The 27,039-nt window shown below is 46.6% G+C and overlaps 1 protein-coding gene across 3 annotated transcripts in view; it reads right to left on the reverse strand.

Moving 5' to 3' along the window:
• The window catches only part of cyp4t8 (cytochrome P450, family 4, subfamily T, polypeptide 8), a 167,450-nt gene that overhangs the window by 94,463 nt on the left and 45,948 nt on the right, over positions 1-27,039 (reverse strand). For all 3 annotated transcript variants that reach the window (XM_070886964.1, XM_070886968.1, XM_070886967.1), the window contains exon 5: positions 20,549-20,676. In XM_070886964.1, the coding sequence (XP_070743065.1) occupies positions 20,549-20,676 (128 nt within the window). The remainder of the gene's footprint in view (positions 1-20,548; positions 20,677-27,039) is intronic.

The following is a 27,039-nucleotide window of genomic DNA, read 5'->3' on the forward strand; positions in this document are numbered from 1 at the left end:
CCCGGGATGGTGGGACTGACCTATCAAGAAAGACTGGATCAACTGGGCTTGTATTCACTGGAGTTCAGAAGAGTGAGAGGGGACCTCATAGAAACGTTTAAAATTCTGACGGGTTTGGACAGGTTGGATGCAGGAAGAATGTTCCCAATGTTGGGGAAGTCCAGAACCAGGGGTCACAGTCTAAGGATAAGGGGTAAGCCATTTAGGACCGAGATAAGGAGAAACTTCTTCACCCAGAGAGTGGTGAACCTGTGGAATTCTCTACCACAGGAAGTAGTTGAGGCCAATTCACTAAATATATTCAAAAGGGAGTTAGATGAAGTCCTTACTACTCGGGGGATCAAGGGGTATGGCGTGAAAGCAGGAAGTGGGTACTGAAGTTTCATGTTCAGCCATGAACTCATTGAATGGCGGTGCAGGCTAGAAGGGCTGAATGGCCTGCTCCTGCACCTATTTTCTATGTTTCTATGTTTACTCAGGTGTATACAGTGTAGTGTTGTTACATAAAGGTTACAGTTATGTAAAGGTTACAAACATGACAGTCAGTGCTTCAATGCTGGGGATGTTAGACTGGACGAGGACGCTGATGTTGGTGCGCCTGTCCTCCCAGGGGATTTGTAGGATCTTGGAGACATTGTTGGTGATATATCTCCAGCGACTTGAGGTGTCTACTGTACATGGTCCATGCCTCTGAGCCATACAGGACGGCAGGTATTACTACAGCCCTGTAGACCATGAGCTTGGTGGTAGATTTAAGGGCCTGGTCTTCGAACACTCTTTTCCTCAGGCGGCCGAAGGCTGCACTAGTGCACTGGAGGCGGTGTTGAATCTCCTCATCAATATCTGCTTTTGCTGATAAGAGGCTCCCGAAGTATGGGAAATGGTCCACATTGTCGAAGACTGTGCCGTGGATCTTGATGACTGGGGGAGAGCAGTGCTGTGCGGCGAGGACAGAATGCTGGAGGACCTTTGTCTTACGAATGTTCAGCGCAAGGCCCATGCTTTCGTATGCCTCAGTAAATACATAGACTAGATCTGGAGTTGAGCCTCAGAATGTGCGCAGACGCAGGCAACGTCCGCGTACTGTAGCTCAACAACAGAGGTTGCCATTGGACTATATACCGCAGACATCTCAAAGCGCTGGAAAAGTACCACCAGCACTGCCTCCGCAAGATCCTGCAATCCACTGCGAGGATAGACACACCAACGTCAGTGTTCTCGCTCAGGCCAACATCTCCAGCATCGAAGTACTGACTGCACTCAACCAGCTCTGTTGAGCGGACATATTGTCCGCATGCCCGACATGAGACTCCCTAAGCAAGTGCTCTACTCGGGGCTCCGACCCAGCAAGCGAGCCCCAGGTGGGCAAAGGAAATGTTTCAAGGACATCTTCAAAGCCTCCTTGATAAAGTGCAACATTAGCACCGGCACCTGGGAATCCCTGGCCCAAGACCACCCAAAGTGGAGGAAGAGTATCTGGGAGGGCGCTGAGCACCGAGAGTCTCGTCGCCGAGTGCATGCAGAAATCAAGCACACTCAGCGGAAGGAGCGTGCGGCAAACCAGGCTCCCCACCCACCCTTTGCTTCAACCTCTGCCCCACCTGTGACAGAGACTGTAATTCCTGCATTGGACTGTACAGCCAGCTTGAGAACTCACTTTTAGAGTGGAAGCAAGTCTTCCTCAATTTCGAGGGACTGCCTATGATGATGATGCTTTACGGGTCTAACAGGATCTGTCTCAAAACCCATGTTCAAGTGAAACCACCAGTAAATGAGATACTTAAGTATAAGCTGCACAATATTTCAGCACACCCTTAGGTTCGTATTATTTCACGCGCTCTGGTAGTTCTCCAACTTGTAATGATCGTGTATTTGATAAATATATACCCATGGAGCAAGACTTTGATGCATAAGCCAAAATCAGACCAACATTCAGAAAGGAAAAAGTTAGTGTCATGAAGCATATGGATATCGGAGGTAGTGAATTGATCTGGGTATACTGCTAATCCAGATTAAGAAGGCTAGCCGATATCATGATAAGATGAGAAGTCGGAAAGAATTCCCCTGCCTCAGGTAAGCAACGTACAGGAAACACCAGGTGTGGTAAAATCAGGAAAGAACTCATGAAACAGTGGATACCCCCAGGCGGGGCAGAATTGGAACACCGGAACTGTGAATTAAATTTGAGTAAGGGGTCAGAGGTTGCTCCTCGCCCATGGTGGAATGGCACATTAAATATGAACGACGGCTGGGAAGGATGGCGTTAGAAAGGGCCCCTGCCACTACCAGAGGGTTCATTGAACATCAAGCAATCATGAGGGCAAAGGTGCAGGTGAATCTAGCCACAGGTATGGCTAGAGTACTGGAGGACTCTGCTAGTAACCGGGTCAGACCGGGAAGAATGCAGTATAACTGGTGGGAATTAGGGAGGACGGCAGCAGCTATTGCATCTATAGTGGTCCTGTTAGTCAATCTCTGTATATGTTGCCACCTGAGACTGATGGTATCACAGGTGGTGCAGATGGTAATGCTGGCTAATAAAGGGTACACTCCGGTATCTATCTCAACCCTAGGGAAGGGGAAGTTGGGAAATGTATAAAGAGAAGAACGTAAGAAATAAGAATAGGAGTAGGCCTCATGGCTCCTCGAGCCTGCTCTGCCATTCAATAAGATCATGGCTGATCTGATCATGGACTCAGCTCCACTTCCCTGCCCGCTCCCCATAAAACCTTATCGTTTAAGAAACTGTCTATTTCTGTCTTAAATTTATTCAATGTCCCAGCTTCCACAGCTCTCTGCTCTCTGAGGCAGTGAATTCCACATGATGATGATTTTGTTATCTAAAGAGATGACGGTTCCAGGACCAGCCGAGGTCATTAGGCTCTTGGTGAAGCCGTAAGGGAACTTTAAAGCTATAAGATTAATTATCATACAAGATGGATAACAAGTGACCTCCCTGGAAAAATTACAGAAACACACTGAATTAGCAGATAAATATGTAAACGTTTACTACCATCTTGCCTCTTCATTGAGCCTTACGACTACTGCTACTTTTTTCTAAGTCACTCGGACTATCTCTTGTGCCTAAATCTCTTTCATTCATGACCTACCCTCTTAATCCTTATGTGCTGCATCCGGAGTGTCAGGATGGTTTTGGTTGGGACTGTATTGAAGCCCTCAAGGACTGAGGTGGCACTCAACAGTGACATTGATGTCTTTGCAGGAGCTGCTTCCAATGGCATGTCATTTCAGCATCCAATGCCTACCAGGCCCAGACCAGAAATTCCCAATTTGTGCTGGCATTTGAGGAGGCTACATTGGCACCAGTGTACAGTCATTGTTATGAGAAGCAGCAGCATCTGTAACTACTATTTTTTTTGCCCTGGAATTAGCATAGTTAGGTTAATGGTTTGAGTGAAAGCAGACCGAATAGACCCAATTAAGTTCTGAAAACTCTGAGCTAGCGTACTCTTTGAAACATCTATGGAAGCAGTCATTGCTGCTACTCTGGAAATGACAACTGCCTTCAGGACCTCTTCCTCATGCCTTGAGGCTGCAGTCACCTAGATTGCCACACTCACAAAGGTGTTCCTCACATCTTGCCATCATACATCCTGCATGGTGTTGCAGATGTGGTTTGTGGACTCTTTCAACTTGTACACCATCTACATCACGAGGGCACAGTCTCCACTGACTGTACACGAGATCTATGCTCGCAAATCAAGTATTTCCAGCATTGAATAGTAATTTGTAAAGTTGCTGGCTGCATTTTCAGCTTTTGAGATTTCGGGGTGGTAATGGCAGCAGGGCAGTCCTGATACCGCCTGGAAAAAGTTTGCGCCCTCGTCTGCAAAATTTGGCAAAAACTGAGGTTACATGATCGGGGGCGCAAAATTAAGCATTACACAAGGAAGTTTTTACACTCCAGCTGAAAATCATGGCATTAAGTAAGTCAAAAAAATGTGCAGGACAAGGTTGTGCAGATGCCCTGATTTGTGTTGAATACCCTTCTAAATAGTTTATTTGATTTAATGCACTTCATTGTTGTTCAGTGGCCTACAACATAACATTGTCTATTATGGTTTTCTTTTGGGGAGAGAATTTGTGTTACTTTGTTGCAGTAAACTGTCTGTTTGATCCTTTGCATTGGTGTCTTGTGTATCATTCCAACGTTCACCAGAGATGTACCTTTATGGGGGCACATAGCATGTCCAGTATTAGCTCCATCCCTCAGCTTCCTCCATTTAGGAGAACTGGTCCATTATAAACTGGTGACATGCGACTCTTGGTCCGGCAGCATCTCCACGCTGCCTGCCCCTGTGGATGGTGCGGCTATCCAATGGGGGCCTCGCCAGGCTCTTCTTCGTCATCTTCTACCTCATGTGGTGGGCCTGCAATCCCCACTGGCAATGCCTGGCCCCCGTGATGACCAAGTTGTGCAATATGCAGCACACCACAATGAATTCGGAAACCTGTTGATGGGAGTATTGAAACCTGCCTCCAGAGCGATCCAGGCATCGGTCTGCCTGTAGGAGATGGCATATCTCGGTCAGCGCTTCCTTTCCAAAGTGCAGCATTGTCACACACTGCTCCTTAGAGAGCTGGAGGTATGAGCGTTGGTGCGTGTAAACCAGTTTGATTAAGCCCTCTTTCCCAGACATCTTCAGCCTCTCCTCATCTGTGGGCCAACATGACCAGGACCTCTTCTTCTATCTTGACACCACTTAGCATAGCATGGAGCATGATACGCCGGCGAACTAGTAATGCCCCCATTACATTCTCACTGAAGTTGTACGGACACTGTAATGGCAGATAAAACTACCACGTTCAAGTCAGCTTCACGCAGCGTGCTGTGTGCAACCGTTGCAGTCATTGTGACTTGTGAAGTAGCATGCTCCTGCCTCCATTTAAATACGCTGCCATACCACCTGCTGCACCCTGGGAATGCTTTTTTTCAGACATTTCCTGGGGCGGGCGTATAATGGGATGTTGGGGCCGAAATTTGCATCCAGGGCGCTAGTGCAGCGTTGCACGACGATGCACGTCATGATGTGCGAAACTAGATGGGGCGGTAAGTTTTTGTGCCACCACAAACCATGAGCTGAATTTTCTGGCGGGGTAGTAAAAGATGGACGCCCAGCGTTACTCTGAGAAACACCATTTACCGCCCCTCCGACCAAGCCGAAAATCCAGCCCGTAAAGCTGGCATGGATACCAGTGCTGCCTCCCTCCAGACTGCCTGGACATCCGTTTTCTGGGACATGGGGCTAGAACCTGCGCTTTTGTGGTTATTGCCCAAAAATGGGCGATATTTCCGGCGTGGGCGTTAAAAAAGGCTTTTCAGATTGCCGGCTTCTCACCCATTCTCAAAGCACCTAGTTTCCACTTTTGAAAATGGGCGTTACCACGAGCAATATAAAATGGGCGGTAGCGTTAATTTTTTTTGACCTTCTGCCATAAAGTGTGGCTGTCCTTAGCAACGACATGGCAATGCTCGATTCCCGCGATTCTGGAGGTCAAGGGTCATCATGACATGCGCAGAAGAGGAGACAGAGAGAGAGGGAGCTCAGAGGGACTGAAGGCGTGTCTGGGTGTGGTGTGGCTGCTTTGGGAGGAAGGTGGGAGACTTTAGAGCTTCACAGCAAGTAGGCAAACAAAAAGTAACTGTTACCAGCCACATATTTGACCGAATTTGCCCGATAATGGAGACAGGAGGAGGCATCACAGCACGCTGTGGAGACCGATGCTGGAGAGGGCAGTGAGGTGGGAGAGGAGCACATTGAAGGCCGCATGAGAGCCAGGAGGTTCTTGGACGAGTCAAATGCCTCCCTCCTGCAGGTCGAGTTATGCTGGGGTGATCTGACACAGGGAGGGCATGGGAAGCCCACACCAAAGGCCTACCAGACGATATGGACAGAGATAGCAGAGGTGGTCTCGTCAGCGACCAACGAGGTGCGTGACGGCAACCAATGCTGCAAACGATGGAACGACCTGGTGGGATCCGCAAGAGTAAGTATTACATTGATTTACATGTACTTATTGTTGTGTATCTATAAAGCATGCACTCCCATGTTCCGCCACCAGGGAGCACATTCCCTGAATTCCCAAGGGATCCCAGCATCCCTTGGGAGCACTGTATAGAAGCCATCCCCTAAGGCCTGTTACTCACTCTGGAGTGCCTTAAGAAAGACTGAGGTCACTGTTACTTTAACCTCCCTGTGTGCAATCTCTTCTGTGTTAGAAACACAACTGGCGACGAGTATACGAATCCAATGCAAAGATGCAGCAAACTGTGGGCATCCTGGAGAAGTTCTCGGAGGGTGAGGACTGGGAAGCCGATGTCGAACGGCTAGACTAGTACTTTGTAGCCAACGAGCTGGACAGAGAAGGAAGCGCTGCAAAATGGAGAGCGGTCCTCCTCACGATCTGCGGGGCACCGACCTACAGCCTCATGAAGAATCTTCTGGCTCCGGTGAAACCCACAGATAAGCCGTATGAGGAGCTGTGTACACTGGTTCTGGAGCATCTTAACCCAAGGGAGAGCGTGCTGATGGCAAGGTGTCGGTTCGACACGTGCCAGCGATCTGAAGGTCAGGAAGTGGCGAACTACATTGCCGAGATAAGGAACTTGCAGGACAATGTGAGTCTGATGGCTACATGGAGCAGATGCTCAGAGACTTTTTTGTACTGGGCATTGGCCATGAGGCCATTCTACAAAAACTTTTGACTGTAAAGACACCGACCCTTAGTAAGGCCATTGTGATAGCACAGGCGTTTATGTCCACCAGTGATAACACCAAACAAATCTCTCAGCACACAAGTGCTAGCAATGTTCATAAATTAACTGGAACTGTGTTTGCGAGCAGAAATGTACAGGGCAGAAACCACGAGTCTGCAACTGCCAGCAGGCCTCAGGTGAAAAAGATGACTCAGAGTCCGCAACAAAGGATGAATGCAAGGCAATTCACACCTTCTTGGCATTGTGGAGGCTTCCATTCAGCCTATTCATGCCGCTTCAAAGGGTATGTTTGCAAGAGCTGTGGAACAATGGGATACCTCCAAGGAGCTTGCAGGCGAGCTGCAAGCTCTGCAAAACCTGCTAACCACCACGTGGCAGAGGAAGATTGGTCCATGGTGGATCAAAGCAATTTCAAGCCTGAGAGAGAGGAGGCAGATGCTGAAGTACACGGGGTGCACACATTTTCGACGAAATGTCCACCTATAATGCTAAATGTAAAATTGAATGGCTTACCCGTAGCCATGGAACTGGACACTGGTGCTAGCCAATCCACCATGAGTAAAAAGATGTTTGAGAGACTGTGGTGCAACAAGGCACGCAGACCAGCCCTGAGCCCCATGCACACGAAACTGAGAATGTACATCAAAGAGCTTATCACTGTCCTGGGCAGCGCCATGGTCAAGGTTACCTACGGGGGCACTGTGCACGAACTGCCACTCAGGATTGTCCCGGGCGATGACCCCACACTGCTTGGAAGGAGCTGGCTGGGCAAAATCCGCTGGAACTGGGATGACATCCGAGCGCTATCATATGTCGATGAGGCCTCATGTACCCAGGTTCTTAACAAATTTCCTTCCATTTTTGAGCCAGGCATTGGAAACTTTTCCGGGGCGACGGTGCGGATCCACTTGGTCCCAGAGGCACGACCCATTCACCACAAGACGTGAGCGGTACCTCACATGATGAGGGAGAGAGTGGAAATCGAGCTGGACAGGCTGCAATGCAAGGGCATCATCTCCCCAGTGGAATTCAGCGAATGGGCCAGCCCGATTGTTCCAGTACTCAAAAGTGATGGCGCGGTCAGGATTTGCGGCGATTATAAAGTAACTATTAATCGTTTCTCACTACAGGACCAATACCCGCTAAGGCAGACGACCTAGTTGCGACGCTGGCAGGAGGCAAGACATTCACCAGGCTCGACCTGACTTCGGCCGACATGACGCAGGAGCTGGAGGAGTCTTCGAAGGGCCTCACCTGCATCACCACGCACAAGGGACTGTTCATCTACAACAGATGCCTGTTTGGAATTCGGTCAGCTGCAGCGATCTTCCAGAGAAACATGGAGAGCCTACTCAAGTCGGTACCATGCACGGTGGTTTTTCAGAACGACATATTGGTCACGGGTCGGGACACTGTCGAGCACCTACAAAACCTGGAGAACGTCCTCCAGCGACTGGATCACGTAGGGCTGCGGCTGACGAGGTCGAAATGCGTCTTCATGGCAACAGAAGTGGAGTTTTTGGGGAGAAAGATCACGGTGGATGGCATTCGGCCCACAGACGCCAAGACAGAGGCTATCACGAACGTGCCCAGGCCACAGAACGTCACGGAGCTGCGGTCATTCCTGGGACTCCTCACCTATTTTGGTAACTTCCTACCAGGGTTAAGCACCCTCTTAGAACCCCTGTGTTATTGCATAAAGGTGAGAACTGGGTATCGAGAAAAAAACCAAGTAATTGCTTTTGAGAAAGCCAGAAACATTTTATGCTCCAACAAGCTGCTTGTATTGTATAACCCGTGTAATAGACTTATGCTAGCATGTGATGCATCATTGTACGGGGTCGGGTGTGTATTACAACAAGCTAACATTGCGGGGAAGTTGCAACTTGTTGCCTATGCCTCCAAGAGCTTGTCTAAGCTGAGAGGGCCTACAGCATGATTGAGAGGCATTTTAAAAATTCTGATGGGTTAATACAGGTTAGATGCAGGAAGAATGTTCCCAATGTTGGGGAAGTCCAGAACCAGGTGTCACAGTCTAAGGATAAGGAGTTTAGCACCGAGATGGGGAGAAACTTCTTCACCCAGAGAGTGGTGAACCTGTGGAATTCTCTACCACAGAAAGTTGTTGTAGCCAATTCACTAAATATATTCAAAAAGGAGTTAGATGTAGTCCTTACAACTAGGGGGATCAAGGGGTATGGCGAGAAAGCAGGAATGGGGTACTGAAGTTGCATGTTCAGCCATGAACTCATTGAATGGCGGTGCAGGCTCGAAGGGCTGAATAGCCTACTCCTGCACCTATTTTCTATGTTTCTATTAGCGTGTGTGTTCGGGGTAAAGAAAAAGCATCAGTACCTGTTTGGCCTTAAATTTGAGCTGGAAACCGATCACAAGCTCCTCATATCCCTGTTCGCTGAAAACAAGGGGATAAATACTAATGCCTCAGCCCGCATGCAGAGATGGGCACTTGCGCTATCAGCGTATAACTATACCATCCGCCAAAGGCCAGTCACCGAGAACTGTGCGGATGCTCTCAGTCGGCTACCATTGCCCACCATGGGGGTGGAAATGGCACAGCCTGCAAACTTGTTGATGGTGGCACAGCCCGCAGACTTGTTGATGGTCATGGAAGCGTTTGAAAATGATAAATCACCTGTCACGGCCCACCAGATTAGGACTTGGAACAGCCAAGATTCTCTGCTGTCCCTAGTAAAAAACTGTGTACTGCATGAGAGCTGGGACAGCATCCACGTTGAAATGCAAGAGCTAATCAAGCCGTTCCAGCGGCGAAAGGACGAGCTGTCCATTCAGGCAGACTGCCTGTTGTGGGGTAACCGCGTAGTGCTACCCAAAAAGGACAGGGTGACGTTCATCTCGGATCTCCACAGCACTCACCCGGATATAGTAATGATGAAAGCGATAGCCAAATCCCACGTGTGGTGGCCCGGTATCGATTCTGACTTGGAGTTCTGTGTACGGCAATGCAGCGTGTGTGCTCAGTTGAGCAACGCGCCCAGAGAGGCACAACTAAGTTTGTGGTCCTGGCCCTCCAGACCATGGTTGAGGATCCATGTCGACTATGCGGGCCCGTTTATTGGTAAAATGTTCCTGGTGGTGGTGGATGCTTTTTCAAAATGGATTGAATGTGAAATAATGTCGGGAAGCACCGCCACCGCCATCATTGAAAGTCTGAGGGCCATGTTTGCCACCCACGACCTGCCTGACATACTGGTCAATGACAACGGGCCACGTTTCACCAGTGCCGAATTTAAAGAATTCATGACCCGCAATGGGATCAAACATGTCACCTCGGCTTCGTTTAAACCAGCCTCCAATGGGCAGGCAGAGCGAGCAGTACAAACAATCAAACAGAGCCTCAAACGAGTCACAGAAGGCTCACTCCAAACCCGCCTGTCCCGAGTACTGCTCAGCTACCGCACGAGACCCCATTCACTCACAGGGGTGCTCCCGGCTGAGCTACTCATGAAAAGGACACTTAAAACCAGACTCTCACTGATTCACCCCAATCTGCATGATCAGGTAGAGAGCAGGCGGCAGCAACAAAATGTAAACGATGGTCACGCCACTGTGTCACGGGAAATTGATCTGAATGACCGTGTATGTGCTAAACTACGGACATGGTTCCTAAGTGGATCGCGGGCACGGTGATAGCTAAAGAAGGGAGTAGGGTGTTTGTAGTCAAACTAGACAATGGATAAATTTGCAGAAAGCACCTGGACCAAACGAGGCTGCAGTTCACAGACTGCCCTGATCAACCCACAGCAGACACCACCTTTTTTGAGCCCACAACACACACCCAAAGGATCAATGACACCACCCCGGGACCAGGAAATTGAACCCATCACGCCCAACAGCCCAGCAAGGCCAGGCTCACCCAGCAGCCCTGCAGGGCCAACAACATGCCAGCCCAGTGAGGACACAGCCAACACACCAGAACAGACATTTGTACCGAGGCGGTCCACCAGGGAAAGAAAGGCTCCCGACCGCCTCACCTTGTAAATAGTTTTCACTTTGACTTTGGCGGGGGGGCGGCAGGAAGTGATGTTGTGTATCTGTAAAGCATGCACTCCCATGTTCCGCCACCAGGGAGCGCATCCTCTGAAGTCCCAAGGGATCCCAGCATCCCTTGGGAGCACTGTATATAAGGCCTGTTCCTCACTCTGGAGTGTCTTAATAAAGACTGAGGTCACTGTTACTTTAACCTCCCTCTGTGCAGTCTCATCTGTGTTAGGAACACAACAGTTATGTATTTATATAATTTGATTTGTAACACAGTCATGAGTGACTATCAGCAGAAGTGAGGTCTTTCAATTTTACTCAAAGCCTGTGCTCACGGTGTACATCTTTAGGTAAAGAATGATAATTATCATAATAATCATGATTACATCTGTCGGTTATGTGTTGTATCAGTGTCTGTGACAGTACCTAGCAATGATATCACGCAATGATCTCATGCCATGTCGTCCTGTCACCTTTTATAGAAGAAACTATTGATGATGAGGTCCGTGCAGAGGCGAATGGGTGGGGGCCACCAGTCCCCAGTGACATCACTGAGATGGAGGAGCGTGCGCTCGCACTCGTGGGGAAGCACGCCCGGACGTATTTGCAGACCCTGAAGTGATGCCAAGTGAGTAAAGCTTACACCATTGCGTGATGTAAAGTCAATAGATGCCACACCCACTCATATCCGAATAATCATATATGATAGATGATTTTGAAAATTGTCATAAATTATGATGGCCCAATTAAAATCATTGCAATGCAAATGTGTTGATGGTCATGAAATGTGATGTCTGCATGATTTTGAGAGTGGTGGTGCTTTTGTTGTGCATTTGCACGTGTGTAGAACTGGACTCACCTTGTCACCCCCTTCTCCTCTAATAACCTCATTTGTGTTTTGCAGCTCAGCCAGCAGTGCGTCTCAAGGCAAGACCACAGAGACCAGAAGGTGGGGGCACGGGGCAGGAGTCGGCGGACGATCCTACTACTTCTGGTGCTGAGGAGGTCCGGTTGTCGCCCATCTATCCGCTGGATCTGTTCTCCACGGATGAGCGCGCGGACTTCGAGGAACCTGCATCGCCATGCTCCAGAAGCCATTCCACCCCAAGGCCATCTAGTGGTCCTCCCCGCCTCCACTCTGGAGCTACTGGGCCCAAGCATCTCGCCATAGGGCACCCCATTTGTCCCCAGGACGGCGCCGACCCCATGGAGGTCCCGTGGACGCGGCAGGTCTGTTCCGCAAGCGCCACCTGACAGCAGAGAGATGGTACAGTTGTCCAGGAGGACTGTAGACTTTGGTGACCAGCTCATCGAAGCATTGGGGGGCATATCCCGACAGCTGGCCACCATCTCCAGCACCATGACCGAGGACATTCCGTGGGTGGCTGAGTCCCTGGATACGATAGCCAGGAACATTGCTGCCATAGGCCTCCCAGTGGTCCCCGAGCATGGCACTCCACCCCTAGGTTCTGCACCACCACTGCGAACGAGAGATGAGAGCAAGGAGCAAGCTCCTGCTTCTACATCAGAGAATGTTGCCCCTTCAGCACCCCCGCTCCCATACAACGACTGCATTAGCCTTGATCCCCCGCAATGAGGCACCGCCTGAGGAGCTCCTCGGCCAGGCATATGGAGAGAGGAGGGGAAGGGGTAGAAGTGGGGAGAAGGGGAGGGGGGGAAAGTGAGGTGCATGTCCGCAGGTGATGGCTGTGTTATATATCCATCTGGGTGAATGTAATTTGTTGCAATGTATGGGGGCTAGGGACCATGCTCTTGCTTTGCCTTTGTATTCTGTGTTGCTGGACATGTTGAACATATGGAAAAAGTGGGGTGTGGGCGGGTGTTGGGTATTATTGCCTGTGATGCTTATTATTTCAGACCAATGTTGGTATAAAATTTTTGTTATTGTACAGAACCTTGTTGTGCATTGTCTCAGTTAGCTGCACCGTTATACACTGGTGATTCCTTAAAATAAAAGGGTTAAATACAACTTAACATCAATCAACGTAAACTTTAACTGGCACCAAGGTGATGGGCACTATTGATGTCTGAGCTGCACACACACAGCAGTGTGTCAGTGTTGTCACTCACATCAACGCTCTTTCAGGCAAATCTTTCAGATATCAGCTCCTTACATAAGAGTGGGATTTAAAAAATGCCAGTCACACTGCTGGCGTTCGTTCAGAACAGTTCCACTTTCTGTGGGTGGTTTTTTGGGCGAGCAATATTGTGGGCAATGTGCATGCGAGGTGATGAAATTGATTGACTCTGGGCGATCTGATGGACGTTAGATTCGTTAAATATGCTCTTCACGACAAAAGATAGTGGGCGTGCGTTAATTTTGAATCTCGGCGTTACATCAGTGCGGAAATTAACGCTGGCCGATATTATGGGCGTTGATTTCGCCCATTCTGATGATTCTGCCCAAAAAAGTGGGCGGGTGGTAATATTTGTTCCCGGCATTAAGCACATGGGGAAAGTAACGCTCGGGGATAATTTCCCTAAAAATGGGTGTCAGTTTCCATTTTGTGGCTAAATGGGCGATATCTGGGCGTTATACATCATTTCAGCGGTAAAATGGGCGTAAGTGGGTGTTAAGCATGCAAAAAAAGTGGAGGTTCTAGCCCATGATTCCTTTGGTGCCAAAGAATCTTTCTCTTTTTGCACTCATCTCTGCCAGTATTATCAGCAGTGCAGCTTCTGAAAACCTTGGGGGCTTTTGTCATTGCAGACTCTGTAGCTAGTGCACCTCTACCATCACAATTTTGCTTCAAGTTCCAGCTACAGGGTACAGTAGCATAGTGGTTATGTTACTGGGCTAGTAATCCAGAGGCCTGGACTAATGATCTGGTGACGAGATTTCAATTTGCACCACGGCAGCTAGCGGAATTTAAATTCAGATAATTAAATAAATTTGGACTTAAAAAGCTAGTATCATTAATGGTGACTATGGAACTACCGGATTCTCGTAAAAACCCAACTGGTTTACTTACATAAGAACGTAAGAAATAAGAACAGGTGTAGGCCATACGGCCCCTCGAGCCTGCTCCGCCATTCAATAAGATCATGGCCGATCCGATCATGGACTCAGCTCCACTTCCCCGCCTGCTCCCCATAATATCCCCTTATTGTTTAAGAAACTGTTTCTGTCTTAAATTTATTAAATGACCCAGCTTCCACAGCTCTATGAGGCAACGAATTTCACAGATTTACAACCCTCAGAAGAAATTTCTCCTCATCTCTGTTTTAAATGGGTGGCCCCTTATTCTAAGATTATGCCCTCTAATTCTAGTCTCCCCCATCAGTGGAAACATCCTCTCTGCATCCACCTTGTCAAGCCCCCTCATAATCTTATACGTTTCGATAAGATCACCTCTCATTCTTCTAAATTCCAATGAGTAGAGGCCCAACCTACTCAACCTTTCCTCATAAGTCAACCCCCTCATCTCCAGAATCAACCTTGTGAATCTTCTCTGAACTGCCTCCAAAGCAAGTATATCCCTTCATAAATATGGAAACCAAAACTGCACGCAGTACTCCAGGTGTGGCCTCACCAATACCCTGTATAACTGTAGCAAGACTTCCCTGCTTTTATACTCCATCCCCTTTGCAATAAAGGCCAAGATACCATTGGCTTTCCTGATCACTTGCTTTAAGGAAGGGAAACAGCCGTCCTTACCCGGTCTGGTCTATATATGTGACTCCAGACCCTTCAGCAATTGGTTGACTCTTGCCTGCCCTCTGAAATGGCCGAGCAAGCCATTCAATTGTACCAAACCACTGCGACAAAGTCAGCACTGGGGGAGTTCATTCACAACACGACTGCAGTGATTCAAGAAGGTGGCTCACCACCACCACCTTCTCCAGGGCAACTAGGGATGGACAATAAATGGCAGCCTTGCCAGTGATGCCCACATCCCAGTGTATGAATTTTAAAAAAGTTCCTCCCCTCCCCTCTCATTCTCATCCTCCGGCTGTGCTCTTGGACATTAACCATTTAGCTGCTGCAGTTGGACCCATTCCATCCTCCCAGAAGTGGTGAACCCACTCAATGAGGGCCCACGAAAGGAAAATGCAGTCAGTTTGCCGCTGGGATCATGTGGACAGGCAGAGATCTTGCCCTGCGATTCCTCTGATGATTTTAAGTAAAACTAGCCCAGTGTTTCTTTATTTTTAAATGTCTTTTCACTTGCCTTTCAGACAATTTGCTCACAAAGATTTGCAGGAAGTACCAAGCAATATGATACATGACAAATTTATACAAAACATTAGTTGGGCCACAATTTTGGACACTACATTATAGAAAGGACATTAAAGCCAAGGATAAGGGGTAAGTCATTTAGGACCAAGATGAGGAGAAACTTCTTCACCCAGAGAGTGGTGAACCTGTGGAATTCTCTACCACAGAAGGTTGTTGAGGCCAATTCACTAAATAGATTCAAAAAGGAGTTAGATTTGGTCCTTACTACTCGGGGGATCAAGGGTATGGCGAGAACGCAGGAATGGGATACTGAAGTTGCATGTTCAGCCATGAACTCATTGAATGGCGGTGCAGGCTCGAAGGGCCGAATGTCCTACTCCTGCACCTATTTTCTATGTTTCTATGTTTCTATGTTATACTACATTTGCCATACATTTGCCCACTCACCTAACCTGTCCAACTCACCCTGCAGCCTCTTAGCATCCTCCTCACAGCTCACACAGCCACCCAGTTTAGTGTCATCTGCAAACTTGGAGATATTACACTCAATTCCTTCATCCAAATCATTAATGTATATTGTAAAGAGCTGGGGTTCCAGCACTGAGCCCTGCGGCACTCCACTAGTCACTGCCTCCCATTCCGAAAAGGGCCCGTTTATCCCGACTCTCTGCTTCCTGTCTGCCAACCAATTCTCTAACCAGGCCAGTACATTACCCCCAATACCATGTGCTTTGATTTTGCACACCAATCTCTTGTGTGGGACCTTGTCAAAAGCCTTTTGAAAGTCCGAATACATCACTTCCACTGGTTCTCCCTCTTCAACTCTACTAGAAGATTTTTCAAGCATGATTTCCCCTTCATAAATCCATGCTGACTTGGACCGATCATTTCACTGCTTTCCAAATGCGATGCTATTTCATCCTTAATAATTGATTCCAACATTTTCCCCACTACTGATGTCAGGCTAACCGGTCTATAATTACCCTTTTCTCTCTCCCACCTTTTTTAAAAAGTGGTGTTACATTAGCTACCCTTCAGTCCATAGGAACTGATCCAGAGTCGATAGACTGTTGGAAAATGATCACCAATGCATCCACTATTTCTAGGGCCACTTCCTTAAGTACTCTGGGATGCAGACAATCAGGCCCCGGGGATTTATCGGTCTTCAATCCCATCAATTTCCCTAACACAATTTCCCGCCTAATAAGGATATCCTTCAGTTCCTCCTTCTCACTAGACCCTCGGACCACTAGTACATCCGGAAGGTTATTTGTGTCTTCCTTCGTGAAGACAGAATCAAAGTATTTGTTCAATTGGTCTGCCATTTCTTTGGTCCCCATTATAAATTCACCTGACTCCGAATGCAAGGGACCTACGTTTGTCTTCACTAATCTTTTTCTCTTCACATATCTATAGAAGCTTTTGCAGTCAGTTTTTATGCTCTCGGCAAGCTTCCTCTCGTACTCTATTTTCCCCCTCCTAATTAAACCCCTTGTCCTCCTCTGCTGAATTCTAAATTTCTCCCAGTCCTCAGGGTTGCTGCTTTTTCTGGCCAATTTATATGCCTCTTCCTTGGATCTAACACTATCCTTAATTTCCCTTGTTAGCCACGGTTGAGCCACCTTCCCTGTTTTATTTTTACTCCAGACAGGGATGTACAATTGTTGAAGTTCATCCACGTGATCTTTAAATGTTTGCTATTGCCTATCCACCGTCAACCCTTTAAGTATCACTTGCCAGTCTATTCTATCCAATTCACGCCTCATGCTGTCGAAGATAGCTTTCCTTAAGTTCAGGACCCGAGTTTCTGAATTAACTGTGTCACTCTCCATCTTAATAAAAAATTCTACCATATTATGGTCACTCTTCCCCAAGGGGCCTTGCACAGCAAGATTGCTAATTAGTCCCTTCTCATTACACATCACCCAGTCTGGGATAGCCAACTTTCTAGTTGGTTCCTCGACATATTGGTGAAGAAAACCATCCCCAATGGGCGAACCTAACTGGTAGCAATGTGGTGGAGGAGGATTTCCTGGAGTGTATTAGGGCCTTGGTGAGGCCTCACCTGGAATATTGTGTTCAGTTTTGGTCTCCTAATCTGAGGAAGGACATTCTTGCTATTGAGGGAGTGCAGCGAAGGTTCACCAGACTGATTCCAGGGATGGCTGGACTGACATATGAGGCGAGACTGGATCAACTGGGCCTTTATACACTGGAGTTTAGAAGGATGAGAGGGGATCTCATAGAAACATACAAGATTCTGACTGGACTGGACAACTTAGATGCAGGAAGAATGTTCCCGATGTTGGGGAAGTCCAGAACCAGGGGACAGTCTTAGGATAAGGGGCAGGCCATTTAGGACTGAGTTGAGGAGAAACTTCACAGAGAGTTGTTAACTTGTGGAATTCCCTGCCGCAGAGAGTTGTTGATGCCAGTTCATTGGATATATTCAAGAGGGAGTTAGATATGGCCCTTGCAGCTAAAGGGATCAAGGGGTATGGAGTGAAAGCAGGAACGGGGTAGTGAAGGAATGATCAGCCATGATCTTATTGAATGGTGGTGCAGGCTCGAAGGGCCGAATGGCCCACTCCTGCACCTATTTTCTATGTTTCTATTAATACACTCCAGGAAATCCTCCTCCACCGCATTGCTACCAGTTTGGTTAGCCCAATCTATATGTAAATTAAAGTCGCACATGATAACTGCTGTACCTTTGTTGCACATATCCCTTATTTCTTGTTTGATGCTGTCCCCAACCTCATTACTACTGTTTGGTAGTCTGTATACAACTCCCACCAGCATTTTTTGCCCTCTGGTATTCCGTAGCTCCACCCATACCGATTCGACATCATCCAAGCCAATTTCCTTCCTTACTATTGCATTAATTTCTTCTTTAATCAACAATGCCACCCCACCTCCTTTTCCTTTCTGTCTATCCTTCCTAAATGTTGAATACCCCTGGATGTTGAGTTCCCAGCCTTGGTCACCCTGGAGCCATGTCTCTGTAATGCCAATTACATCATATCCATTAACTGCTATCTGCACAGTTAATTCGTCCATCTTATTCTGAATACTCCTCGCACTGAGGCACAGAGCCTTCAGGCTTGGCTTTTTAACACACTTTGCCCTTTTTAGAATTTTGCTGTAATGTGACCCTTTTTGTTTTTTGCCTTGGGTTTCTCTGCCCTCCACTTTTAATATTCTCCTTTCTATCTTTTGCCTCTGTCTCCCTGCATAGGTTCCCATCCCCCTGCCATATTAGTTTAACTCCTCCCCAACAACACTAGCAAACACTCCCCCTAGGACAGTGTTTCCAGTCCTGCCAAGGTGCAGACCATCTGGAATTGGGAAAATACTTATTACAGTGCACTGTTACAAAGTGTGATGGCCTCCTGTTACTTTGGCTGCCCTGGTGAGGTCACTGAAGCTCTGAGCGGTCATGAGGGGCTCCGAGAGGTGGATCTCACTGCCTTTCACTGGGCTAGGAATTTGCTCTTCCTTCCCTCGGGGCCAAAAATCTGGGTCCTCTTTTGCTGGATTTCAGCCAATATCCAAAATGAAGAGTCCATAAATGTGGGAACCCCATGCAGATAAGAACCAAACATTGCAGTGATCTAAAATGCTTCAGACACACAATGAATGCAATGCCCCTTTAAGTTGCTTCAGCCAGTTTATTGTGCAGCTGCATCTGCTTCCCACCAGATACAAGCTCCTCATACAGCATGAAAATAATGCTGCGAGTGCTCTGACGATTTTAAAATGAAGTTAACCAATGAAAATTAGACAGTCATGGCAGGATCAGCCCAAAGGGATGGGAAAGCAAATTTTGAGGAGGACACAAAAAATCTGCAAAGGAATATAGACAGGCTAAGTAAGTGAGAAAAAATTTGGCAGATGGGGTATAATGTGGGGAAATGTGAGGTTATCCACTTTTCAGAAAAAATAGAAAAGAAAATTATAATTTAAATGGAGAAATATTGCAAAGTGCTGCAGTACAGAGAGACCGGGGGGTCCTTGTGCATGAAACACAAAAAGTTGCTATGCAGGTACAGCAAGTAATCAGGAAGGCAAATGGAATGTTGGCCTTTATTGCAAGGGGGATAGAGTATAAAAGCAAAGAAGTCCTGTTACAACTGTACAGGGTATTGGAGACTGTTCAGAGAAACTTCACTAGGTTGATTCCGGAGATGAGGGGGTTGACTTATGAGGATAGGTTGAGCCTATACAAATTGGAGTTCAAATGAATGAGAGGTGATCTTATCGAAATATATAGGCATGGAAACTCAGGCCTCCCCGGGTCCATACGAAGTTTCTACGGACCCGGGAAGGCATCGGAAAAGGCAGTTTTGAGTGCGCAATGGTGCATGCGCTGAAAACTGACTTTTCCGATCTGTCAACTTTCTGGCTTGACAGATCTCGCGCATATTGAGAGCGAGGACATGATTTACGCATATCTTGCCCAGCAAATGTCCTCAAAACTCTTGCGCCTGATTACAGGCGTAAGAGTTTAAAAACATCAAAAACATAATTAAAATAAAAATTTTTAAAACATGTTAAAACCCTGCCCACTCAAGTAATTTTATTTTAAACCATAATTAAAACTTTTTTTTTTAAATCGGCAAATGCTTTTTCTTTAAAAAAACATTTCTATCAACTTTAATTTCTATAGTGTATTTATGTGAGGTGTTTTATTAATGTTTTATGTAGTGTTTGGGTGTTTGGGGGTGTTTCTCATTCATAGTAATAGGAGTTTCCGACTTACGAAACTCCTATTACTATGAATGAGAAAATACTTTACCGTGATTGGGTGTCTAGGCCCTACATGACTCCTACAGACGTCCCAACGTGAACGCGCTCCGTTGCGCAAGAGGAGAAGTCCTCAAGTCCGGGATTTTGGGTGGGCATTCGACCAAAAGGTAGGTGCACATCTTCTCTCCTATTTTTAGTCGAACGCGTAGGAAGAAGAAACAGTGATTTTTGGGCCATAAAGGTAATGAGGGGGCTTGACAAGGTGGATGCAGAGAGGATATTTCCACTCATAGGGGAAACTAAAACTAGGGGACATAGAATAAGGGGCCACCCAGTTAAAACTGAGATGAGGAGGAATTTCTTCTCTAAGCGTTGTAAATCTGTGGAATTCTCTGCCCCAGAGAGCTGTGGAGACTGGGTCATTGGATATATTTAAGGCGGAGATAGACAGATTTTTGAGCGATAACGGAATAAAGGGTTATGGGGAGCGGGCAGGGAAGTGGAGCCGAGTCCATGAACAGATCAGCCATGATCTTATTAAATGGCGGAGCAGGCTCTAAAGGCCAGATGGCTTACTCTTGCTCCTATTTCCTATGTTCTTATGTTCTGAAGTGTAGGTAAACTCATCATGGTGAAATGCCTCTTCCAGTTCTGGCTATAGACTGTAACCTTCTATTAAATTTTTTTGATTGTCAGCAGTGTCCCGGGCACACATAAGTTGACACAAATAACACAGCTCATGCATAAATTACCCAAAAAAGTTTTTCATGGTATCTCTTTAAAGCAATAAGAAAAAAGCTGTATCGCAAGTTATTTTGTAACACTTTTCAAATGCTGACCTTTCAATCTGGCAGTTGCTATGGTAACTGAAGGCACATTTCAGAATACTATCCAATGTCATAAGGCTGACATGCTGGTAGAGCTCCAGTGTATGATTTTCTTTTGTGCAAAGTTGTTCCCATTTATCCTGTGCAGACAGATATTTGTTTTTCAGCTCATTTTAAGAAACAATTTATAAACAACAAACAGCTATTAGGTTATTAAGTAGCATTGAAAAAACACAATGTAATACCTTCATTGACTTGTTTTACTATTTCCAAAACAACCCAAGACTGGCGTCCTGATTAAATGATTTACCATAAATATATGAAAGAGAGAGAGAGAGAGAAAGAGAGAGAAGGTTCTGTAAACTTAGAGGTTGAGATTCCACTACGGTCTCTTACGTGTGTTAATTTTGCTAGTGCAAAGAAGGGATTTCCCAGGGGTTTCTGCTATCCTCTTATTTAATGCAATTGGTGCATTCCCAATCCTGGGGGTGCAGAAATCAGGATTTTCTGGGCACTAACACAAATATGCTGGTGCAGCTTCTTAAAGTTGCACCTGCAGTTCCTGTTAGTGGCAGGGTTTGAAACTGGGTATTTTCCGACTGATTTGTGCTGAAATGAGGCAGGAGACTGCTGGTGTCCAAGGGGCAGGCAGGGCAGCCTATGTCAGGTAAAGTTTTGTGAATGGGGCGGTTCAGCAGTAAAGTTCAAAGCAAACGAACATCCAATAATAAAAGTAATCAAAGTCATAACAGAATGACTGCAGCTATGACAAACTCTCGCACTAGTGCACTTTCAGTTGGACACCAAAGGGCTAAAAATTAGATTGCAATCTCCGTGTCCATTTTCGGGGGCAATGTGCAATCAACCCATGCGCACTTGTTCCGATGCAGATAGCACACATACTTCGTGCTGCCTGGTAATTTACATGACTGCAGCATGCAGCCCAGCGCTAAAGGCATGCACGCTCAACAGGGGCCCCACGTTCATGCGAGGCTAGCACCAATTAAAGCTAGTCTGCACCACATAAAGGCGGGGGGTGGGGCGGAGCAGTTTGACAAGTGCAGGTGCTGGAGGTCATTCTAAAAGTGAGTTTGTCTTGGCAAAGAAATAGAAATGGAAGGAAGGGCTCTGGAGGCCTTAATACAAAGGATTGTCAGGAGGAGAGAGGTCCTGTATCTGTAAGGAGCCAGGAGGCCCTCCAGACAGACACGGTGAAGGCAGTGGGAGCAGGTAGCTGTGGAGGTAAATGACAGTGTTGCCCAGAGGACCTCGATGCTGTGCCGGAAGAAGTTCAATGACCTCACATAGGTGGTCAAGGTCAGTGAATGCATCTTCAAATGCCACATCCCACTAACTGCACCACTAGCCTCTCACACTGCTCAATGCACCATGTGATATCTTCACAGAGCATAAGCACACACAGCATTCTACATGGCAGGCAGCTCTCTCGGAAACCTCCAGAAATCTGCCTGGTTGGTTATTATTAACTATGCAGTTGCAGTACACAATACATCCATATCCAGAGTGTGGAGCTACAAACATTACAAGCTTACAGACATTACATTTCTCCCTTCTTAGTGAAGAAGCTATCATAACAAACATCATACATAACTTACATGTTTATACATAAACACAGGATATAAACTTTTTTTTTCCATATTTACAAATTTAACTTTACCACTTGTTTTCTGTTTCGAAGAGGATATCTTCACTCTCGAACAGAACCTTCCAAACATGGTGTCGATTTCACACTCATTCGAGGCTCATCCTGAGGAACGTTTTCCTCCACGGAATTTCCTTGATTTTCATTTGAACTCACTCTAACTTCAGGCTCTTTGTTTTCCTGACTCGGACTCAGACTTTCATTCTGATTCTCTCCTGGATTTGTTTCCAGGTGTATCCTGGTGTATCAAAACTATCTGATGAGTCAGAAATAATTGAATCATTCCCACCTTTAACTCCTTTCATGTCTGTAGGTAAAATATGATCAATATGAACAAAGCTAACCTGTCCATTGTCAAACATCTTCACCAAATATGTGCGAGGACCACATATCTTCACCACTCTTCCTAGTAACTACTTTAACCATTTATGGTGATGGTTCTTCACTCTCACTTTCTGGTTTAATTTCACTCTTCTCTCTTTTACTCTACCTCTATCATGATTCTCTTTCTGTCTTAATTGTGTCTCTTCTATGGACTGTGCCAAATTTGGTTTTAACAACGAGAATCTGGTTCGTGGCTCTTGTTTGAGAAACAGCTCTGCTGGTGTTCTACCAGTAGTTGTATGAGGAGTATTTCGATATGTAATCAAAAAATTAGCCAATTTGTGATCCAATAACAACTGTCGTTTCCTTGGATTTGGATCTAACATTTGTTTTATGAGGGCACGTTTTACAATTTGTACAGTGCGCTCTGCTGCACCATTCGAAGCAGGGTGGTATGGTGGAACTTTGGTATGTTTCACACCATTTTTGCTCGTGAATTGTGCAAATTCTTCTGAACGAAATTGTGGTCCATTATCCGAAACAATCTCTTCAGGGAGGCCAAATGAAGAAAATAAGTTTCGTAAAATGTCCAATGTTTTATTTATTGTTATTTTCCACATTGGGAACACCTCAACCCACTTCGAATGGCTATCAATCACAATGAACAATTGTTGTCCTTCTAACTCAGCAAAATCAATATGTAGCCTTTGCCACACCATGGGAGGCCATTTCCATGGCTGTAATGGTGGTGGTGGTTGCTTGCTTACTGATTGACATGTCGTACACTGACTCTCGCTGTACTCTATATCTTTATCAAGACCTGGCCACCATAAATAACTGCGTGAAAAACTCTTGGCCAAGCACATTCCCAGGTGCTGGTCATGGAGGTCTCCTAATAATTTGGCCTTGAATTTATTTGGTATAACCACTCATGCACCCCACATTATACAATCTTTATCGACTGATAATTCATTCCTACGAATGAAGAATAGATGTGTATCTTTGTCTGTTACCTGGTTTGGCCATCCATTTGCAATATACTCATACACCTTTGACATCACTGGGTCACGTTTGGTTGCTCTACTAGTCTCTTCAGCTGTGACTGGCAGTTCATCAATGTATGAAAAATAAAACACTTCTTCCCTATCGGGTGTAACTTGTGATGGGGAAGGCAATCTAGACATTGCATCAGCATTACTGTGATCAGCTGATCATCTGTATTCAATATCATATGTATATGCTGACACAATCAAAGCCCATCTCTGCATTCAGGCTGCAGCTAATGTTGGAACTGGGGACTTTGGATGGAGGATTGCTGTTAGGGGCTTATGGTCCGTAATGATGGTAAACTTACGACCATACAAGTATTTGTGAAACTTCTTGACCCCAAAAATTAATGCTAAGGCTTCCCTTTCAATTTGCGCATAATTACTCTCACTGGCGCTGAGAGTGCGTGAAGCAAAAGCAATTGGTCTCTCCTCCCCACTACTTAATACATTAGAGATTACTGCCCCAACTCCATGCAGAGAGGCATTACATGCTAGCTTAATCTCCTTAGATATGTCATAGTGACCTAACATGGTGCTCTCTAACAATTTGCTTTTACACTCCTTGAATGCTGAATTGCATTCTTTTGACCACTTCCAATGGACCTGTTTTTTCAAAAGTTCATTCAGTGGATGTAATACTGAAACCAAATTTGGTAGGAACTTCCCATAATAGTTCAAAAGACCCAAAAATGAATGAAGTTCAGTGATATTCCTGGGAGTGGGTACATTTCTGATCGCATCCAATTTTTCCATGGTTGGATGTAAACCATCTTTGTCTACTCTGTACCCTAAGTACTCCACTGAGTTTTTAAATAACTCACACTTACGAGCAGACACTCGTATTCTGTGCTTCTCTAGCCGCTTGAGGACTTCATTCAATATGTTATTATGAATTTGCCTATTTGGTGCTGAAATTAGTATGTCATCCAAATAACATACCACCCCTTCAATACCTTGCAAAATCTGGTTCATCACCCTTTGGAATATGGCAGGGGTGGAAGACATTCCAAACGGTAACCTATTAAATTGATACAGGCCTAGATGAGTATTTATAGTCAAGCATGACTTGGACTCCTCATCTAGTTCAAGCTGTAAGTAGGCATTCGTAAGATCCAGTTTTGAGAAGATCTGACCAGCTGTCATTGTTGTGAACAATTCTTCTATATTTGGCAATGTATTGGGGACATTACCCTCTAGAACCTGGTTTACGGTTACTTTATAATCACCACACAATCTTACCTTACCATCGGACTTAGGTACAACAAGAATGGGTGTAACCCAATTACATCGATCTATCTTACATATAATGTTCTCAGTCTCTAGTCTTTTGAGTTCTTGCTCAACATTCTCCTGGAGTGCATATGGTATGGAACGTGGCTTGTAGTAAACCGATCTAGCATCTTTCTGTACCCTGACACTCGCCTTAAATCGGACTGCCCGTTTCGCAGAACACCTTCGGATACTTTTTGATAACCTCATCCATTAATGAAAATCTCGCTTCCACACAGAAAATCTTACTCCAAGCCAGCTTCAGTGAGCTCAACCAATTTCTTCCTAGTAAGGCAGACTTGTCTCCTTTCACTACTATTAGAGGTAAGTTCTGAAATTGATCTTTATATTTCACCGGTACGGTGATACCACCTACCACAGGAATTTTCTCTCCCGAGTAGCCTCGCAGCTCTATCTTGGATTTCTCAAGTTGGAAATCACGCAATTTGTCGAGGTACAGTGACTCCGGTACTACACTCATGGATGCACCCATGTCAATTTCCATTGGTATCTTGAATCCCGCAACATCTATGTGGATTTTGATGCTTCCCAAATCGCTGCCCGTTAACCTCATGCTCCTGATGACGTGTAACTCTAACATCTCCTCGTCCTGTTGTTGTTCTTCCATGCTATGTAGTCTCTTGGGATTTCTACTCATAGCTTTGAACGCTGGACTCATAGCTTTAAAAACTGGTTTACCCTTCAGTCGACATGCCTTCGCAAGATGCCCAGTCTTTCTGCAGAAGAAACACTCTGCCTTCATGTATGGACAATTTTGAGCAATGTGTTGTCCCAGGCACCTATAGCATGACTTCGACGCTCTGTTAGAATTTCCAGTTTCTGAGACTTTGGGCCCCCACCGTCTTTTACCTTGAACCTGCAGGTGATTTACCTCGGTTGACTGACAACCGTAATTATTATTTAATTCTCGGGAATATTGTTCGGCCATGCCCATCGACCTCGCTGTCTGACAAGCAATCTCAAAAGTCAAGTCATCCGTCATTAACAACTTCCTTCTGATCGCATCATTTTTCACCCCACAAACAAAACGATCCCGTCGAGGAGGCGGGAGCTCGGAGCAGCGCGAGTCCGGGGTCGGCGAGAGGCCTATAAAGGCCAGCGGGAGTCGAGCAGTTCGAGCAGTCAGTCGAGGAGGCGGGAGCTCGGAGCAGCGCGAGTCCGGGGTCGGCGAGAGGCCTATAAAGGCCAGCGGGAGTCGAGCAGTTCGAGCAGTCAGTCGAGGAGGCGGGAGCTCGGAGCAGCGCGAGTCCGGGGTCGGCGAGAGGCCTATAAAGGCCAGCGGGAGTCGAGCAGTTCGAGCAGTCAGTCGAGGAGGCGGGAGCTCGGAGCAGCGCGAGTCCGGGGTCGGCGAGAGGCGTACCGGTGCAACTACAGGGAGAAGGCAAAGATAAAGGTGACGTCACAGCCTAGGGGGTAAGTGATTGGCTGGTGATTGGTGAGTAGTTTTTCTTTTTCTTCTTATATTGGTCAGTAACTTTTAACATTGTTATTACCAGTTTAAGTGTATCTAAGGGTTAGGACATGGCAGGAGAGCTCGGTCGGGTGTTATGCTCCTCCTGTACCATGTGGGAACTCAGGGACACTTCCGGTGTCCCTGACGACTACGTGTGCGGGAAGTGTGTCCACCTCCGGCTCCTGACGGTCCGCGTTACGGAATTGGAGCTGAGGGTGGATTTACTCTGGAGCATCCACGATGCTGAGAATGACGTGAGTATCACGTGTAGTGAGTTGGTCTTACCGCAGGGAAAGGGTCCACAGCCAGATAGGGAATGGAAGACCAACAGGAAGAGCAGTGCAAGGAAGGTAGTGCAGGGGTCCCCTGTGGTCATCCCCCTGCAAAACAGATACACCGCTTTGGGTACTGTTGAGGGGAATGATTCATCAGGGGAGGGCAGCAGCAGCCAAGTTCATGGCACCGTGGCTGGCTCTGCTGCACAGGAGGGCAAGAAAAAGAGTGGGAGAGCGATAGTGATAGGGGATTCAATTGTGAGGGGAATAGATAGGCGTTTCTGCGGCCGCAACCGAGACTCCAGGATGGTATGTTGCCTCCCTGGTGCAAGGGTCAAGGATGTCTCGGAGCGGGTGCAGGACATTCTGAAATGGGAGGGAGAACAGCCAGTTGTCGTGGTGCACATTGGTACCAACGACATAGGTAAAAAAAAGGGATGAGGTCCTAC

This window comes from Pristiophorus japonicus, chromosome 8 (assembly GCF_044704955.1).
Source record: "Pristiophorus japonicus isolate sPriJap1 chromosome 8, sPriJap1.hap1, whole genome shotgun sequence".
Classification (NCBI taxonomy): Eukaryota; Metazoa; Chordata; class Chondrichthyes; family Pristiophoridae; genus Pristiophorus; species Pristiophorus japonicus.